Source organism: Antechinus flavipes, chromosome 1 (assembly GCF_016432865.1).
Source record: "Antechinus flavipes isolate AdamAnt ecotype Samford, QLD, Australia chromosome 1, AdamAnt_v2, whole genome shotgun sequence".
Taxonomy (NCBI): Eukaryota; Metazoa; Chordata; class Mammalia; order Dasyuromorphia; family Dasyuridae; genus Antechinus; species Antechinus flavipes.
This window is the reverse complement of record NC_067398.1, coordinates 17,360,577-17,380,188: the sequence shown is the minus strand read 5'-3', so window position 1 is coordinate 17,380,188 and position 19,612 is coordinate 17,360,577. Positions and strand designations below refer to the sequence as shown.

The 19,612-nt window shown below is 54.3% G+C and overlaps 1 protein-coding gene across 8 annotated transcripts in view; it reads right to left on the bottom strand.

The window, feature by feature from the left end:
• Positions 1-18,870, bottom strand: part of PXK (PX domain containing serine/threonine kinase like) — a 62,448-nt gene extending 43,578 nt beyond the window's left edge. For 6 of the 8 annotated variants that reach the window (XM_051979781.1, XM_051979804.1, XM_051979773.1 and 3 more), the window contains exon 1: positions 18,711-18,870. In XM_051979781.1, the coding sequence (XP_051835741.1) occupies positions 18,711-18,812 (102 nt within the window). In that variant the 5' untranslated portion in view covers positions 18,813-18,870. The remainder of the gene's footprint in view (positions 1-18,710) is intronic. The other 2 variants (XM_051979761.1, XM_051979767.1) reach the window with 2 other exon arrangements.
• Positions 18,871-19,612: the final 742 nt, after the last annotated feature.

The following is a 19,612-nucleotide window of genomic DNA, read 5'->3' as shown; positions in this document are numbered from 1 at the left end:
AGGAACTAGGAAATGAGGACTTAGGCTCTGGAGGGACTGGAGAAATCTTTTCCTCTCAAGCTTCCCATTTTACAGATGAAGAAACAGAGATCCAGAAAAATGCCCAGGTATAGAAAAGTCAACCAAACTTCAACTGCTACAATATTTTCCACAACGTTTACTTTCTGTGGTTATCAACTCCTTTCTTATTATTTGTAGAAGGACATAAACTTTTCTTAGAAAAGTTGTTTTAAAAAAATCACAATTTACCAAGTTCTTAGAAATTTGTAACTGTCAATACAATCATTCCTCTTTTAGAAAAATGTAAAGGAACCAAAATTGCTATAGAATCCGTACACAAACTCACATTTGTGCAAAGCCATGTTATTAAATGAGACCTTGATTTCATCGGGTGTCTCTGAAATCCGAGCTTGCATTTCACAGGGAGAATAACCTTCGATTTCTCACTTTCCTCTGCCCTTTGCCATCAATAAGTACCTTGGGTATTAATGGTTTCTTGCTTCTCACTTATACCCCACAACCAGCTGAAAGTCTCCCCTTCTTTTTCCAATCATCATCTCCCCCAGAGGGGTCCATCCGGGCCTAAATGATCCCATAACACCTATCTTCAGAGAAAGCACTCCCTCTCCTCACCTTACCCCATGAGCTAACTTTGAGTATGCCCCCAGCTCCTTCAGCCAATCCCTGAATTCAGAAATCCCAGACAAGCAGATACACCCCGCCTTCCACCAGTTACTATCCTGGAGCCCGAGACCTCCCCCTTCCTCCAAAGGAGGGAGCCTCTCTGCTGCAATCAAGGGAAACAAAAAGGGGGAGCCGGGAAGCCATCTTTGGATGGGAGTCCACCATCATCCAACCTGCAAAGCCCTATCCGGATAGAATAGAACTGATTTCAGTGAGGGAATCCCTTCTGGACATTAGTTTTCTGCTAATGGGGTCTGTTTCCTCTACCTAGAAGAGATGCTTGGGTGGCTACCTAATCATTCCTTGGGGGAGGCTTGTGCTTCCAAAAAGGCACCGGATGGGGGGCAGAATTGAACATATCTCCTCATTTTTTAAATCCTAGAAACCCGGTGCTCTCGGTTTATTTTCTGCCATGGGTGGATCTAACTTACTACGGTCCCACTGGTAAGTGGCAGATCTGGGGTTGTTACCTAGGTCTGCTGACATGGAACGCAGCACCTTTCTTTCTCCCTCATAATGTTCATCTGGCTGTCTCCTCTCCCCTCCTCTTCCTCCTCCTCCTTTCTCTATTTTTCTCTGTGTGGGTCTCTATCTCTCTTCTACCTATCCATGTCAAATTTTAAAACATTTCATGGCTATCTTTTATTTTAATATCCCTTTATTTCCAAATTTGTCCATTCCCTCTTCTCTTATACCAAAGGAGAAAGACCAAAATAAAGGCAACCCGGTTAAACTGAGCAAAGGCATCAATTGCTCCGGACTGCTTCTCTCTTCAGGAGACACTGAGTTTGCACTGAGTAAAACACGCAAGAAGAGAAGGCTACAACTAACGTTCTGCATCCAGCAGAGACCTCGACTATCCCTATCAGATGCTCCTGGGGGTGCCCGGGATCTCCAAACGCTGCCTGGCAGACCTCAAGTGCTTCCTCCAAGGGCACCGCTTCTCCAGCTTCACCTTTCTCCAGAAAGTTCTCTTTAAAACAAGAAGGTCCCACAGGTTCCCAAAGCAGGCAATGCCATGGCTGCAAAAGAAGCGACCGAGGTCCAGTCGTCCCGTTCCGCAGGGTTTCTTTCCCCCACTCACCACCAGCTAGCCAGTGAGCATCGCGCAGGGTCTGAAGGAGCAGAACGGGTTGTTCGACATAAACGTGTCTTGGAGCCCCAGGCCAGCGTTCCTGGCACTGGGCAATTCGGTCAACTGCCCCTCAAGACCTCCGAGCCGAAGGCCCGGCGCCCTCCGTGGAGCTAAGGGGAGGCCTCCAGTCAGCCAGCTCTATGGCCGTTTGTCCATTTCAGAAGTATTGATTATCTTAAAAAAAAAAAAAAACTATCGCTTCTTCTCTTTCCTTAATTTCAAATGCCAAGACAAGACGCCGAAAACAAGCGCTCAAGACAGATTAAAAAGTCATCTCGTCTTGCTTCTCCCCCTTCCCGAACCAGAAGCATTTTTTCCGTTTTAATCGTTGAATCTCTTCATCTTCCTTCAATTCTCCTTGTTGTTTAGGAGTTTTCAGTCATGTCAGACTGTTGGCAACGAGTGGTTGGCCAGTTCATGTTATAGATGAGAAAACTGAGGCAAACGGGGGAAGGGATTTGCCCAGTCACAGAGCAGTGTCTGAGGCTGGATTCCAGCGCTGTTCTTCCTGACTCCAGGCCTGGCGCCCCATCCGCCTGGCTGCCCTCCATTCTCACCCTCACACCATTTACCAATGAGGGGCGTTGAGAAAGTCCCTTCAACGCCCTTGGCCTCAGTGTTCTCCTCTGTAAAATGGGACTAGGGGAACTTTCAGGACTTTTCCAGCTCTAAGCCTAGGATCCTCCATGCCCTCTAGATCTAAGCTCCAGCTGAATTACTGAAAGTCTTCCAGATACTCCACAAACAAACAGTCTTCCTAAACTTCCCATTTCCTGTAATTTATCAGCTCAAAACCTTCCAAAGGTTCTGCCTTTTCTTTGAAGTAAATCCAAATTTCTCCATCTTCTATTCAAACCCCTCCCTTTTCCCTCCTTTTACTTCAGCGGAAACCCTGACTCCTAAAAGGAAAGAAGGCAACCCAAGGTCTTACAGAGAGCACTTTTCAGAACATGATCAGCAATTTAACTCACAACCTTAATTTATTCAACATTTGTGGTAGATAGGGCACATGGGGACACCTCCCGCCCCGTCCCGCCGCCATTTTGCCATCCGCCCAATTCTTCTGCTCTGGCTCCTGGGAGAACCAGATCAATAGTCTGACTGTAGGTTCTGGAAAAGCCTTGTCAGCTGATTGAGCAATTCTCCATGGCAGCGCTGTGACCTCCAGCCCCGGCTCCCTCCCTAGAGGCCACTAGTCAACCGTGAGCTCCCTGAGGGCAGACACTGGCTCTCTTGTAGGTTTAGCAGCCACAGGATCTAGTGCAACCTAAAGACCCTTTTTCTTTTTTTTTCCCTTCCCCATCACCCCCCCTCCTTCACACTTCCTGTCCCCATCACCCCCGCCTTCACACTTCCTGTCTCCATGCCCCTCCCCCATGCTTGGTTCTCAGTGACCGGAGAGCTGGGAGCCAGGGAGAGGTGGGACCCCTCACCCCTCGACATCCCCAGGGAAGGCCTCCAGCGGAGTCTCCAGCCCTTAGCCCACCGGCCCTGGCCAGGGATCGGGACTGTTCTGGTTACAAAGACCAGGAGGGTTGGCCAAGAGGGGGCAGTCCTCTGCTAAGCACTTTGGGGGGGGGGGGGGGAGACTGCCCAGCGGGGGTGCTTTCCAAACCTGCCCCCTCATTTCTTCTTAGGAACTCGATACCCAGACCTGGATGCTGGGGGAGGGGAGGCTGCCCAGGGAGCCCCCCAAGGAACTCCCGGCTCCATCTCCGAGGCGGGGATTTCCCAAAGGGGTCTCACCGCTGTGAAGTGGGGTTTTTGAAAGCACCCCCGCATTTCCTCCTTGGTCCCTCCGTGTGCTCGGCCTTGACAGTGGGCGGAGCCCCCATGGGTATTTGGGCAGTATAGCCCAGGCCTTTGGGCAAGCACGGCAGAAATGTGCGCCCACGTGGGCCGGAACCTGCGCTGTCACCGGCTCCCTTAGGTGGGGGGGAAGGGGGAGGGAGGGAGGGGAAGAGATGAGAGCAGCTCAGCTTCCTACAGGGACCCTCACAATCACCCAGGAGGCAGGGGGAGAAACTGAGTAAGAGATGAAGGCCCGAGGCCAGAACGCGGGCCTTGCGGCGTCAGAAGCCTGCACACGCGGTGCCAAGGCCTCGGGACAGTTCAAAGCTTTAGAACCGCCCTAAGACTTTGGGGACAGCCTGGCGGTCCTGGCCAGCAGCCCCAGTCAACAACGTGCTGAAAACCTCCCCACGCACACTCAGTCCGAACCCGGCTCCTCCTCCCCGCCCCCCCAGCAGGGGGCGCACTCCCGCGGTCCCTTCCCTCCCCCCCCCCTCCCCGTGCTGGGCCCTCCCGCCGCCGGGTCCGCCTTTCCCGGCAGTGGGTATGACGACATACTGCCGCCCCCCCCTCCCCCCCAGTGTCCGCGCGAGGCGGCCGAGCGCGGTGCCCCGAGTGACTCACGAACCGCAGGCAGCGGCTGAGCTGTCCCGAGTGACGGGAGCGGCGCGGCGGCCCCAAGGGCTCCGGAAGGAAATGGTCTCCGCTCCCAGAGAAAGGGCCGCCCAGGCGCCCTTAGTCTGCAGTTCCCGCGGCCCTTCTCCCAAGTCGGGGTACGGGAGGGGGAGGGGAGAACAGACTCCGGGAACTCAAAATGCGGCAGCCAAATAAAGGAAAGCCTTTTCTTCGGGGCGGTGTCCGCGGGGGACGTTGCGGGCTCTTCCCGCAGCCGGGACCGGAACCCCAGGGCTCAAGGGATTGGGGTCCATGTGGTTCTGGTCAGAGAGAGAAGCAGCGAAAGCGGCCCGTGGTAGCCCGTTAGCAGAGGGAACCCCAGATAGGAAGCTCCCTCTGCCATCGGGGGTCAACAGTTTCCCTCCGACCTACGGCCTTAGACAGTTGTCTGGGAGCCCCACAGGGGTCAAAGTCATGGCGGCTGCCGGGGGGAGGGGAGCGCCACAAAATTCCAAGTGTGGCTCAAACCAGATTAAAACCTCCCCGAAAACTGTTTAGCAAAATAAGTAAAACAGAAAAAAAAAGTTCATCTGCAGATTTCCGAATCAATACGTGCCTGGAGAAATCGGTCTCTCTTTGACTTGGATGTAGAGAACTGGGGGGAGGGGTTACACACACGTGTATATGCACGCATGTATTTAAGTATCCGCCCCCCCCCCCGACCCTGGAAAAAGAGTGAATTACTAAGACTATCACCCCCCCTTCCCATGGACCCCCCCCAAAGGGACACCCTGAGGTGGAAAGCATGAAAATATCGGCTTTCAGATTTGAGCCGACAAATTCCAAGCACACAGATAGCCCGCCCCAACATCCCTTGGGTCCAAAGGGGGCGCCCCGCGGGAACGGGCGGGGTGATCTGGTTTTTAATTTCTCTGTACTGGGGGGGAGGGGCGGGCACTAAAGCCAGCCCTCCCCAGCCGCGATCTGGTCACCCCCAACGTGGCCGGGAAAAGGCTCTCAAGTCTGGGTCCAGACCAACAGGTGCTTCTCAATGAAGCGGGCAAAAGGGTCCCAAGCGAAGAGGGTCGTTTCCCTTCCCCGGCAATGGGAGCAGAGATGGGAGGAGGCTCATGGGAAGTCACCGGTCATTCCCCACCCACCCCCAGCCCATACACCACAAACCCAGCCCCACTGTGCTTAGCTTGCACGGGTTTTTGGCAGGAAGCTGTCAGCCTGCCTTATTTCTCAAGAAAAGGTGGAAAGGCTGCAATAAATCTCCCCCCTTCCCCTCCTCCGCCTCTCAGCCCTCCCGGAGAAGCCTTCCCCTATCAGTACAAGGGGGGAGCTGGCCAGCAGACTGTCTCCCTAAGAATCGGGCTGAATGTCTGCCCACCCCCTCAGGAACTTTCCAGTCTCCTCCCAGAGGGTCCGGGCCCTGGTCTTTCCAACTTGGCCAAGAAACCCCACCCGGGGGTCCTGCCCACTCATTGCAATTGTTAGATTTTTAAGGTGACCGTTTATATCAGAAATACACAAGTGCTAAAAATTCAAGCTTTTGATCTGTTGTTGTCTAGACTTAAGCGATGGAGACACCGAGAAAGCAGATTAAACTGCAAAGTGTTCGAGGCGCACAAGATTGAGAGAGCTGATTGTTAAACATCTTCCAGCACAATAGCAAGCCCCACGCCAGAATACACCAAGTTCCAGTCGGTGCCTTTCCCAGAACAGAAAGTGACGATATTCATGGAGCATAAAATGTTTACTGACATCAATCAAGTCAGTCAAATGCACTCCCATCCTTAAGCCCATCTCCAAATAAATCAAAGCGCTCCCCATGTGCTCGCCACCGGCAAACATCAGCTATTGCTGCCGTGGGATGCAAAGCCCCCCACTCAGTAATCTAAGAGAAGTCCCCCAGCGGGGAGAGCCCGAGAGGACTGCGGAAAGTCAAATGTTGGGACTGTCTTTTTTTAAGGGAGAGTCTGAAACCTAGAGTTTGGTTCATTGGCTACAAATTACCAGCAAAAGTGCAGAATGTATTACCACCAAAGGAGGGGGCCCTTGAGAGCAGGGGCTTTGTCTTGGTACCTTCAGCTCCTGGCATCCAGTGGGTGCTTTATTCATATTTGTTGAATTGAATTAACATTTGGGCAGGGAAGCCATAATGGCTTCCAAAAACCAGTAGGACTGTTAAGAAGAGGTCGTGTCAGACTAGCCTCATGTTATTAGCTGGAAGAACAGCTCAATTCGGTAAAATACAAATCACCTAGAGTTCCCTCAAACATTCGGGAAAACTTCTCATGCTATTTTTGCCAAAAAGATGGTGCAATGCGGTCGACACGACAGTATATGTGCAGGACGGTAGGTTCAGGAGTGGGTAAAGAACTGGGTCCAGGTGGAAAATGCCATCCCCATCCAGAGAGAGAACTATGGAGACTGTGGGTCAAAACACAAGATTTTCACCTTTGCTTGTTGACTTGTTTTTTCTTGTGTTTTTCCCCCCCTTTTGGTCTGATTTTTCTTGCATAACAAGACAAATATGGAAATGTTTAAAAGTATTATACATGTATAATCTATATCAGATTGCTTGCGGTTTCGGGGAGGGGAGATAAGAGAGAAAAATAAAGAGCAAAATCTTACAAAAGTGAATGTTGAAAACTATTTTTACATCTATTTGGAAAAATAAAACACTATTGAGGAAAAAAAAAGTGGAACCAGAAAGTAGCCATCGAGATACAGATGCTAATCTCAAGGGCAGCATCTCGTGGAGAACTTCAAGCACACGAGTCTGGGCCTGGCGTTGCCTTTGGTTCCTGTCAGTGACATAGATGAAGGAACGTTGGTACGTCGGTGACACTCTCATGCGTTGGAAGGAAATGTTAACTCACTAAGTGACAGAATGAGCTCCCAAAAGATTTCAACGATTAGAATCATGGGCCAATGTTGGTGAGATGGAGAAATAACTGTCAGATCTTTCATTTGCTTTCTAAGAATCAGCCGCCCAAAAGCGAAGCAGGAGACATGCCTGCCCAGAAAAATTTCAGGGCATCTTAAGGGATTGCCACAACAGAAGCCAACAGGTCGAGGGAGTAGATAAAACGGTGACGGCAATGGGAGGCGGATGAGGCGATCCTCCCCCAGCCTAGACAAGCTCAGACACATCTGTGCCAGGGTAACCTGGAAGGTGCTGGAGTCTGCCACCTGGGGCCTGGCAGAGAGAAGCGGGGATTTCTAGCAGAGGGCAGACAGGCAGGCTCCAAGGACACGGAATGAGAGAGACCGAGTAAGGACCTTCATAAGAATGTGGCCTTGGCCAGGGCCCAGTTGTGACTTGAGACTTTGCAATAACCAGTGGAGCCATAACTAAAAGCTGCAGGTGTTCCATTATCTTAGATAAACATTTCCCTCTATCTCCCCCCCCCCCCGCCCCAACACACACACACACACACACACACACACACACACACACACACACACTCCTTTTAATTAATTAATTAATTAAGAGGTAAAGAGTTTGTTATTTAGCAATGTTCTTTTCTTTCTGGGATAGATTCGTTTTTAGGATGTAAGTCTGGACTACCCCAGACAACGGCAGAAAAGGTCAGGGGGGCGATGGAGGCTTCTGGTTAGGGTCGATGGAGTCTCCTGTTTTGCAGTTTGCACTTTGCACTTCTTTACTGATAACACCTTGTCTGTTAGGAGTTGCTCTATCTTGCCAGATCGTAATAAATCCTTGTTTGCTTTTCTACCTTAAAAGTCTCTGATTTTAATTTGGGTTGGGGCCAGAGCCGTCCGCCACAACACGAAGACCGCAGGGTTGTTCCACTTCAGCACCAGAGACAAGAGCTTAGGACAGTAAGCAAAAAGGATAATTCAGCTTAATAGAAGGAAATCTGAACAAGGGTGTTGAACCCAGCATCTGTCTACAGGAAGAGTTTATAAACTGGGATAAGGAAAAAATTACAACTTTATTTTAAAGTAAGGGGTACAACTGCTGTCATCCTGTATTTTATGGACTAAAAACATTCAGGGGTTTCTAGATTTGACCACAATGACCAAGGAGGCCATCGTACAAAACAGATTAAGATCCCCTGAAATTTGTCAGAGTTACGCAAATAAGAATCAGTTACCCCAAGTGGAATGGACCCTGTCAGAAGCAGCGGATTTCTTCCCTTCCTCTAGCCCTTCACGAAAGTAGTACTGGAGGGACCCTACGAGGTAACTAGGCGGCCTCTGACGCTGGGATCCTCCAAGATCCAGCCTTCTCAGCCATTCTCGGCTCCTGGACACAGCCAAAGGGAAAGACTCCACGTGTTTCACCCGCCCGACTCCCTCCATGACAATCATCGGGATAACTGGGAAGAAGTAACTGCCTTCTGACCAGAAGACATTTTTGGATTAAACATCATGATTCACACGGGCTCGAAGGAAAAGGCAACATCCTGTACCTCCAAGGAATGGCACAGCTTAGTGAAGTGAGGGCTGAACTCAGAGGTGGGTCCCGAGTTCAAAGGCTGCCCCTGCCACCCACCTGGTCACTGATCAGAGGTCTTAATCTCACAGGCTGGAAACTGTCCCACTATCTCCCTCTTGAGAAGTTATTTAAAGGTCAAATGAGATAATAACTAAAATACTTAGGACCGTCTGGCATACAGCAGGTGTAAAATAAATGTCAGTAATGATTATCATTAAGTCACTTAATCTCTGCCTGCCTCAGTTTTCTCATCTGTGAAATAGGAATAAAACCATCTCCCAGGGCTGGTACATAGCAAGCACCATATAAATGCATATGTTTAAAAAAAAATAAAAAGAAGAACGTTGGTAGGGCAGCTAGATAGTACCGTGGGTCAAGCACTAGCCCTGAAGTCAGGAGGACCTGAGTTCAAATCCGACCTCAGACACTTGACTAGCTGTGTGACCCTGGGCAAATCACTTAACTCCAATTGCCTCAGCAAAATATAAGGATTACTTGCCATCTAGGGGAGGCAGTGGGAGGAAGGGGGGGGATTGGAATATAAGGTTTTACAAGAGTTAATGGTGAAAAATTATCCTTGCATATGTTTTGAAAATAAAAAGCTTCAATAAAAAAGCTTACTATCACTCAAAAAAAGAAAAGTTTTTATTTATTCTATGAAATATTTCCCAATTGCATTTTTTAAAAATTTTAACATTCATGTTTAAAATGTTTGAGTCCAAAATGATCTTCCACCACTCCCCCTTTCCTAGAGAAAAACGCTATTATTTTTATGACTTTATTCTGTACGTGGCTTATCTGTACAGTTCTTTGCTAGTTGTTCCCTCCCCCACCCACTAGATTATGAGGCTCTCAAGGACCTCATAAGGACCTCTGGGAGAATAGTGCCCAGCATACAGTAGTAGGTACTTAATAAAAGAGGGATAGGAACAAGGACTTCTACCCAAAAAGGAGGAAAGAGAATCAGATAAAGACTTAATTGGCAGGAAACCTGGTGCAGAGAAGGGAAAAAACCTCTAACAAGAGGATGCTATCAGAGGGGGCTCGGAACACCCCCCCACACACACTTCTCCTGGTTTCGCCAGGAGAGCCGGGAGGCTGTGGGAAGGACAAGAGGACATCGTCGAAACATTCTAGCTGGTCAGGAAAGCCGGCCTAAGCTTCCCAACCAGACTGTCCACAGGCTCAGATACCCCCTCGGGAGATCATCCAGGCTACCTGCCCATAAGGGGCAAGGAGGATTGGAAGGTCAGATCCCCTGCCTGACCTGAAAAAGCTGAGCCCAAAGGATGCTGCTCCATTGTATTGCCGAGTCCGGATGTCATCGAAGGGTAAATCAAACCCCCTTTCATGATGGACTTCAGCGTGCTTTATCAGCATTTCTCCTCCCTGTGACTGGCAGGGGTTCCTGACGCTTTAAATCTGCCTCTATGAAATCCAGGAACATCCGGCCTGCTCCGGCAAAGGAACTGTCCGGGCCCTGGAACCGCAGCTCCGGAGGAATCCCGTTTTTTAATGAGACAGCCGGCTCTCGGCAGGATCTTTAAATTGTTACCGCAGGCCCCAGGGACCACACAAAGGCTGCCTCTGCAACGACCAAATAAAGGGGGCTCCTCAGAGAGAGGTCAGTGTTCCTGATGACAGAGACACGGGGCTGCCTCAGACCACTCCAGATCCTCCTTGAGGAGACCCCGGTCACAAAAGAAATCAACTGAGCGATCGATTCACATTCAAGCAAAAAAAGAAAACTTGGGTGGATAAAAATGGCTGATTACCCATAAGGAAAGAAGCCAACTGGCCTGGCCTTGCCCTGGGCCAGTGAGAGCTAGGAGGAAACCCCAGAAGGGTGCCTTGGGCAAGCCCAAAGGAAGGGCCGGCGCGTCAGACCTTCCCATTAAGATTTGGGAAAGGGCCCGAACAAGAAGGGTGTCGGCTCGAAGGCCACCCGGGGGGGGGGGGGGGACCCCCGCAGGTTCTGTGCCACAGGAGGAAAGGTGGAAATCCCGGAAATAGCTAAAGCAGGCTGCTGAAAATGGGTTAACCACATTTAGCAAAATCCTGGAAAATTATGCAGGTCATAGCGAGAATCAGTGATCTGGAAAGCAGCTATTTGAGTCAGCGGAAGCGGGTAACACACCCCGGGGTGTTTGACAACTTGGCCCGTGAGCAAGGAGGGCACCTGTGAGGAACTCCAAGGTGAAGCCGCCCAGTGAGGAAGAACTACGGGGGAAACGGGCGCCAGGGCTGGGGGGGACACTGAGGCCCTTGCCAGGGCAAGGGACAAACCGCTTGAAGTGGGTGCCAGCTCCCCCCCCCCCCGAGGGAGTGTGACTGCTGGGGCAATGACCCAGAAAACTCTGAAGGGACCGCCCAGCGCCCCCAAAGTCTGGAGGCCCACAAGGCCGAGCAGTGGCCTCCCAGACCCTGAGCCTGGAGGAGGAGGCACCTGGCTGGCTGGTGTTCTGGGGTGGACACTGTGCCATGGGGGGGGGGGGGGTCACACCAGCTCCTCCGGGTCCTGCCACACCCACAGACACATTCTCTCTCTCTCTCACACACACACACACACACACACACACACACACACACCTGCAGGCACAGAAGCAGCATCTCTTTAATCCACCCCAACTTTGCTCACAAAATGACCAGAGCAGTGGCGCTCTGTCCCAGGCGCGTCGCCAAGTGCTCATAGACGCTCTCTCCCGTCGTTAACCCCATTTTACAGGCGGGGAAGCGGAGGCTCTGTCATCGGCCCAGAGTCACGGGGTTGGTGCTTCCCGGGCCTGGCACTCCGTGACTTGTCTCCAGCGTCTACCGGCTCTTCAACATTGACTGTCCCAATCAGACATCATTTTCCTCATTAACTCAATGGGGGGGGGGGGAAGCGAGATCCCTTCATTTCACATCACGAGATTGCTCTCATTGATTTCCCAGTTAATCCTTCAACCAGTAACAGTGCTGTGAGAACATGTGGCCTCTGATGTTGGGGCCTGGACCGAGCACCCGTAAAGGTGGATAAAATCAATATAAACGTGGGAGGGAGTTCCCCTTGTGCTCCTAAAGGCAAAATGCGTATTTATTATTTCACAATGTTCTCCAGCAGCTGAGGCATTAAAATAATAGATTCCCCTCAGAGTATTATATTCCAGGAAGTTAAGAAGATTTATTTATATACTTGGTTACCATGGCTCTTGCATACAGTAAGCACTTAATAAATGCCCGAGTTAAAATGAATTGATACTACAGAAAATTGAGTCTTCAAAACAAGATCCAGGCAGAATTATCTATACAATAACAAGGATAATCCATTTAGAGCTGACTTCTTTAACAGAAATAGATGAATTAAAATAGTTTAATTTCTAGTCAGCATCAATCAATCAAAAATCATTTATTAAGGGCCTACTATGTGGCGGGTGCTGGTGACATAAGTGGAACAGGGGGGCTCCCGGGGCTCAAAAAGCCCACACTCCATGGGGAGCAATGCTTGGGCTGTACACTCCTGCACCGTGCCCATACACACACAGCGGGACAATGGCGCTGGCAGGAGAGAGCCTCAGCAAAGGCAACGGGTAAAAGAGTGTTTAAGCTCTGGTCCCGCACTCCCTGGGACACACTTCTCTTCCCCCACCTCCTCTCCAAGGAAAGGCTGCTTTTCATACCACCTTCCTCTTAGGCCCCGAGGCAGACAAATAGGAGAAAAACAATCAACTTCCCAGCAGTTCCTGGGTCCTCCTCTCGTGGAAAGGCGTGACGCACACAACTCTGCCAGCTCCTACAGGACAAGGGGACTCCTGCCCCGTTTACATTGATTTTATCCACCTTTACGGGAAGCTCGGACAAGGCCACGTCATCAGAGGTCTCATACCAGTGTCACGGGTTCGAGGATTAACTGGAAAGTCCACCTCCAAAGACATGGAATTCCAACATGGGTTCCGTGAACTTGGAGGGGGGGGAGGGAATCACATCTTTATTTCAATATAACTTGTTTTCTTTGTAATCCCATGTGATTTTTTAAAATAAATTTAAAATATTTTCCCGAGAAGGGCCCTAGGCCTCCCCAGACTGCCTGAGGTGTCCAGGACACAGAAAAAAGGTTAAGAACCCCTGGCTTAAACAATCGCCCTTCCAAGAAGTTTCCGAAGCTCACAAGACCGAGTTTTCCTTTTCTTTGTAACCCCAGCACTCAGCACAGGGCCTGGTACATAGTAGGCGCTTAATAAACACTGGTTGACAAGACTAGAAAGCCAGGAGGTTTTATCCCAGGCATCCGGGCTGAGAAGCACCAGGCCTTTTACTAGACTTTTACTAGACATTGCCAGGGCTGAAGCAGAGGCCGGGACAATCTCATAAGCCCAACATTGCCTGAACTTGCCCCCGGAATTCCAAAGGGTCCTTTGCACCAGCAGCCTCAGCAGTTCCTAAAAGACCCCCAAGGTGACCAGCAGGTCACTGACCAGGGGCTGAGGGGCACTAAGGGTACTGAACAAGCTGGTAGCAGGGCCAGCACATGGCAGGATGCCAGGGGAAGAGCCTGGCCCCGGCTGCAGGGAGCCTCCAAGGCCAGAGTCGGGGAGCCTCCAAGGCTGGGGGGAGAGGGGACCAGGGCTCACAGCAGTCCAGTGTCTCTACTGACCCGTGCCTCTCGGCAGCCCAAGGCCAGCATGAAAAACCTCAAAAACAGAACAGAGGCTTTCCTGGCCCGGCAGGGGAGGGCAGCACCCTGGGGGCCAGGCTGGTCCCCGGGAGGGAGGAATGCCGAGCAGAGGGAGTCAGCGGGCACCAAACACCGGCCCTGTGGCACAGATGGCATCGGCCAAGGGCACGGTCCCTGGGGGTCGCGGGTCTCCCCGCAGGCCCAAAATGCTACAGCTCCTTGGTTCCTGGCTGACCAGCAGGGGCCGAATAAGCAGCTGGGCAGTGAAGCTGCCCTCCAGGAGATTCCCTTCCCAGGAGGGTCACAAACCGCCCTTACACCAGTAGCCACAAGAGCGAATCAAAGCGATCGCAGACGAGCTTGGCCCCAAGGAGGGCCTGTATCCTGTGAGGGAGGGGGAGCGAGGGCAGTGCAGGCAGGGGGCACAGCCCGGCAAAGGCCTGGACACCTGAGATCTGGAGTTTCCCACGAAGAGAAGCAGAACAAAAACACCAGGACGGGTGTCCGGACAAATGTGGGGGAAGGTTAAAAAGCATAAAGCGGAACTGAACCCAAGTGCTCCCCTGGCTGGAAGGGGGCCAGAAGGTCCCTGGTGAGAGCGTGGAAGGCACCGGCTGGACGCTCCCTCCCCACCCGAGTGACCTCGTCCCTGAACTGGACCACTCGCAGCCCCTTACCTCCCAATCTGCCCCTCTTCTCCCCTGAGCTGTTTCTAAAAGGGCCTCTTCCCCTGCTTCCCTGTGCCCTCGTCTTCCTCTCAGATTCTGCCACAATGCCTCTGGAAGCATAAAAACCCGTCCCTCTGCCCAGGGCCCCTGAAGCTTCTGCTCCTGGTGGGACGGCATGGCCAGGCCATCTCTCCCGCCATAACGACTTCCCCTCTCTGAATGGGAGCTCTCCGTGTCGGCCCCCGGGACAGAAGCCAAACACTCCCTGCCCCCCCAAAAACAAAGGCTAAGTCACCCGGACCAAAGCCGGGCCCCCTGAAAGCTGTAACCGCTCCCGCCCGCCTCCCCCAGGTCTCCAGCACTGACTGACTCCTCCTGCAGGCAGGGCCTGTTTTACTCGTGTCCCCAGTGCCGGGCATACAGTAGGCCCATAATAACGGCTGGCCGCCCACTCTCTTTGGAGTGCCTTGTTTTCCGGCTCCGATTTCCACCCAAAGGTTATTCCTTTCCCAAGCCCATACACCCAGAATCCATTTGGGTCATTAGAAATGCAGAGGCCCGAGAGATTTGGGGCCATTTAAGGAAAACGATGCAGGCCATGCCCCTGGCCCCCCGGCCCAGCCAGAAGATGAGCGCCCGTTCATTCATCCACTGCCGGGTCCGGGGCCCCAAACTTGCTGAGGCAAAACCGGCTCCTTCCTTCCTGTGGTGGCGGCCACCCGCCTTCCCCTCCCTCTGCCACCCTCGCGGCTCAGCCCTTCCCCGGCCGCTTTCCCGGAGTCCGAGCGAGGGCACTTACTCATCCCGAGGCTGTGATTCGGGGGCTCCGGCCTCTGCGTCAGGAGCTGACGCAAGCTCCCAAAAAGCCTCTAATTCTGCAGCGATGACACAGGAGGCTCTGGCGGCTGGGCCTTCCCTGAGTCAGCCTCCACCCCTCCCAGCCCCAGATAATGCCATCTGCATCTTGAATGAGAGACCGATCCAAGGAGACAGAACTGAGTCCTGGGAGTTGTCAGTGCCGGAGCGGGGTTCTCCCCTCCACCTAACTCCCCCCGGCTCCCGAACCGTCATTTTCGTCACTGCTCTTGTGTGTGTGTGTGTGTGTGAGTGTGTGTGTGAGAGAGAGAGAGAGTGTGTGTGTGAGTGTGTGTGAGAGTGTGAGTGTGTGTATGTGAGTGTGTGAGTGTGAGAGTGTGTGAGTGTGAGAGTGTGTGCGAGTGTGAGTGTGTGCGAGTGTGAGTGTGTGAGTATGTGAGTGTGTGTATGTGTGTGAGTGTATGTGAGTGTGTGAGTGTGAGTGTGTGTATGTATGTAAGTGTGTGAGTGTGTGTGTGTATGTGAGTGAGTGTGTGAGAGTGTGTGAGTGTGAGTGTGTATGTGTGTGAGTGTATGTGAGTGTGTGAGTGTGAGTGTGTGTATGTGTGTAAGTGTGTGTGTGAGAGAGTGTGTGTGAGTGTGTGAGTATGTGAGTGTGTGTATGTGTGTGAGTGTGTGAGTGTGAGTGTGTGTATGTATGTAAGTGTGTGAGTGTGTGTGTGAGTGTGAGTGAGTATGTGAGTGTGTGTGTGTATGTGAGTGAGTGTGTGAGTGTGAGTGTGAGTGTGTGTATGTGTGTGAGTGTGTGTATGTGAGTGTGTGAGAGTGGGAGTGTGAGTGTGTGTATAAAAGAAGGAGCCCCGTGAGCAGAGGAAATGGGGAAGAACACGGAGTCCCGGGTGCTCGCCATTCCCTGTAACCTGCGAAAGCTGGGCCAAGCCTATGGTGTCCCTCCTCCAGGCCTCCATTCCTCAGAGGTGGGGGTGTTCTCTCCCAGCTCCAGTTCTAAAGCCCCCTTAGCCCGGCAGAGAGGGTCCTGCCCTCGGAGGCCTCACACAGGCTCCAGGACTTCTCCCCCCTCACCCCGCTCCTATCCCCATCTCGGTGTCCATTCCAGCCCCTCTCCTGCCCTCGGCCCACAGGGCCAACAACCTGCTCGGTCTGGAGCCCAACCGCAGCCTCTCCATGTGTCTGTGCTGCGCCTGCTCACCGACACCTCCCAGAAGCCCCTGCTTCCTCCGACACCCGGGCCGAGGCCCCTTCCCCCAGAAGCCTCTGCGGAGTTGCATCCCTGCACCATCTGTGGCCTGGGACCCCTGCTTTCTACACGCCTCTGCTCCAAACCCAGCGCCTCTCACTCTCGCTGGGACCACTGCCGGTCTCCCACCCACAGCCACCCCCCCCATCCTGATCTCCATCCCGCCACTGAACCCATTTGGCTCTGGAGGGAAAGTGAGGCTGGAGACCGCTCAGCCTCCCTCTGGAAATCCAATTTACTCCTATGTCAGGGCAGCTCCTCCCTGATAACATGATCATCTTCTAGGACAAAAACAGCAATCTGACATGAAGTCTATTTTCCAATCAAGAACTTCATTGAACTGAGAAAAAGGTTTTCCTGAAGCATTAATCAAGTCATTCATCTAACAGTAGGTGCTTAATAAATGCTCGCAACTTGAATAATGTCCCTTAGGACAAATACAAACCCCTCCTTAGCATTTACAATGCTTCCAAGCCAGTCCCAAATGACCTTTCCAGCCGGATCCGCCCTGGCTCTAGGGATGTCCCACCTGGAGACCTCTCCTTATCTCATCTCCCCCCTCCGGGCCTTGGCACGGCAGGTGACCCTCTCCGACGGGCCTTGTCACCTTCGAGGCTCAAGGGTCTCCTTCAGGAGACCTTTCCTGCTCACTGTTCATTCAATAAGCACTTAGGGAGGATTCCTCAGGGCCGCCCGTCAGTCCCCCTCACTCTCCTCCCACCGCATCTGTCTGGGCTGTAGGAGTTTGTACAACACGCGGAGATGTGAAGATACAATGTTACTGCACAGTAAAGGAAACTCCGGGCTCCAGTCCCGGGCTGGGGGGCTCGGGCTAAGAGAGTGACCTCTCTGAGCCAAGTGCACAGCGGCTGGCCACCGCTCCCCTCCCCCCGCAGCCACAGGCTCTGAACTTGCAGAACCGGACCAAGGCCACTCTGCGCCTCCAACGGGACAGGGGACGCCAGCCCGGCCCCAGCCCGGCCGGTGGCGGCCTCGGCCTTTCTGATCCCCCTTCGTTGGCAAGAGCGGGGCTGGAAGGAATGGCTTCCAAGGTGGATTCCCGCTGGGAGACAGGCTCTGTAATCTCTCCATCTCCCCCCGGCCCCGGCTGGATGCTCATCTCAAAGCCCCAAACTTCACTCCCCCCTCCCCCGACTCGGGTCCCCCAGAAGGCTTCGGGCCACCCGGAAAGCGTTCCCTCTGCGGGATAAGCGTCTCCTCGGGGTGGAGGCGGAGAGGAGCCCAGCCGGGCCCCCACAAGGAGGACCCTGGGATTGGCGAGCTCCGGGCCAGCTGGGCCATCGCGGAGGGGAGGTCCGGCCCGAACCAAACAGAAGCCCATTGTCTCCCTCCGCTCCCGGGGGGAGGACTCCGAAAACGCGCCTCTGGTAAACAAACAGCCCGAAACCCGGAAAATGCCGGAGTCCGGGAGTCCCGGCTCTCTGCTCCTTCTTTTCCCAGGAAACTCCCCCTCTTACACACTCACACACGCACGCACACACACACACACACACACACACACTCTCTCTCTCTCACACTCACTCTCTCTCACACACACACACACACACTCTCTCTCTCTCACACACTCACTCTCTCTCACACACACACTCTCTCTCACACTCACACCCCCCAGCCCCGAGTTCTCTGTCATTGATTTGTTCCCAGCTTGTCAATTCCCCGGCCCTGTGTCCTGTGGGACAAAAGGCAAAGGAAAGTGAGTCTGCGTTAAAACTCAGGGTGATAAGGGCCCGGCGCCAGCTTGGCCAGAAGGGCGGCCTGGGTTACCCCAAGGCCCTCTCCCCACTCCGGGCTGTGCCAACAGGCTGGAAGCGACGATGGGTGCCCCCTGGCCATCGGGCCGGTAAGAAGCCCAGGGGAGGGGAGGGAGGGGGCAGGTAGCCCTCTGGCCGCAGGCATGTTCCGCCCCCACACACACTGGCCTGGGCCACCTGGGCACACCTCCACGACAAGCCCCGAGCACGGCACGGGCAGCCTGAGAGGAGGGCGCCCGCGGAGCTGGGAGGTCCCAGGTCGGGAAGAGTCTCAAAGCCGGGCTTCCTTGGATGCGCCCGCCTCTCTGCAGGCGAGGGACTGCCCCGGCCCTCGGCTACCGCCACGGTCACTAGCAACACCATCACCTTCATCCCTAGCCCACCATCATCATCGTCACCGGGTCAGCACCCTCAGCACCATCCTCATCATCACCACCAACAGCCTCATGACCCTCATCACTATCCATCCCCACCACCTCCTCCTCCTCCTCACCCCCGTAGGCCCCGGGCGCCCCCTCGGCCGGGTTCGGACACTTCCATCCCGAGGCCGGCAGCACGGCCCCTCCGCTCCCCGCCCCACCGCGGCGCTGCCACTTCCCGGCGCTCACTCCACCCCAGCAAACATTGGACACCTAATGTGTACACTCCCGGGAGGCGCGGGGATCAACAGACCCGGCTCTCTGCTGGGAGGCGGACGCCCGGGGAGCGCCGAAGGGTCAGGAGGGGCCGGGCCCGGACGAGGGTCGGTTGGGCCGGAGCCCGAGGCGCCCCCCGCCCCCACCCCGCTCCCGGCGGGCCTGGCGGCGGCCCCTGCGCCGCGCCCGCTGCGGAGGCCCGTCTCACCGTGTGCGAGTGCAGGCTCTGGCTCGCTTCGATCCCCGCGCTCAGAGGTGCCGTGTCGTCCAGCAGCACCTTGCCGGCAGGCGGCTTCTCCATGAACGCCATCGCCGCCTGCCCTCCTCCTCCTCTTCCTCCTCTCTTCTCTCCTCCTCCTCCTCCTCCTCCTCTTCTACCGCGGGCCGGCGGCTGCCAGAGCCTCCGCCCGCCCCGGCCCGCCCCGAGCCCGGCTCGGCCCAGCTCAGCCCGGCCCGGCCCCACGCCGCCCGCCGGGCCCTAGCGCCGCCCGTCGCACTGGCCGACCCGCCCCCTGGCGGGGGAGGGAAGGAGGGAGGGAAGAAAGGAGAGAGGTCCCGCCCCCTAGCCAGGGAGGGAAAGAAAAAAGGGACAGAAGGAGAGAGGCCCCGCCCCCTGCCCGGAGAGGGGAGAGTAGCCCCGCCCCTGCCAGAAGAGGGGAGAAGGAAACCCCGCCCCCTGTCCAAGGAGGGTGGGAAGGAAGAAGTCCCTCCGGCTGCCAAAAGAGGGGAGAAAGAAGGCCCCTCTCCCTGCCCAGGGAGGGAGGAAGGCCCCGCCCCCTTTCTGGAGAGGGAGGGAAGGAGTGAGGCCCCGCCTCCCAGGGAGGGAAGGGGGAAGGTCCCGTTCCCTCCCCCTACTAACCCCCCCACACACACCCCACGCTACGCCCCGCACGTCATTGCCATCCCGGACAGACACCCAGACTCTGCGGCCTCTACCCTCTCGGGCAGGGGCTCCTCCCTTCAGACCCTCAGGGACTGCTGTGGGCACAGAGCCCGAGGGAGGGGCCGGGGGGGAGGGGTTGAGGGATAAGTGAGGAGGAAGGCCCCCAGAAGCCAGAAATGGGGAGAAGGGGCTGTGGGGACAGCGCCCTGAGGAGCTTGGACACTGAA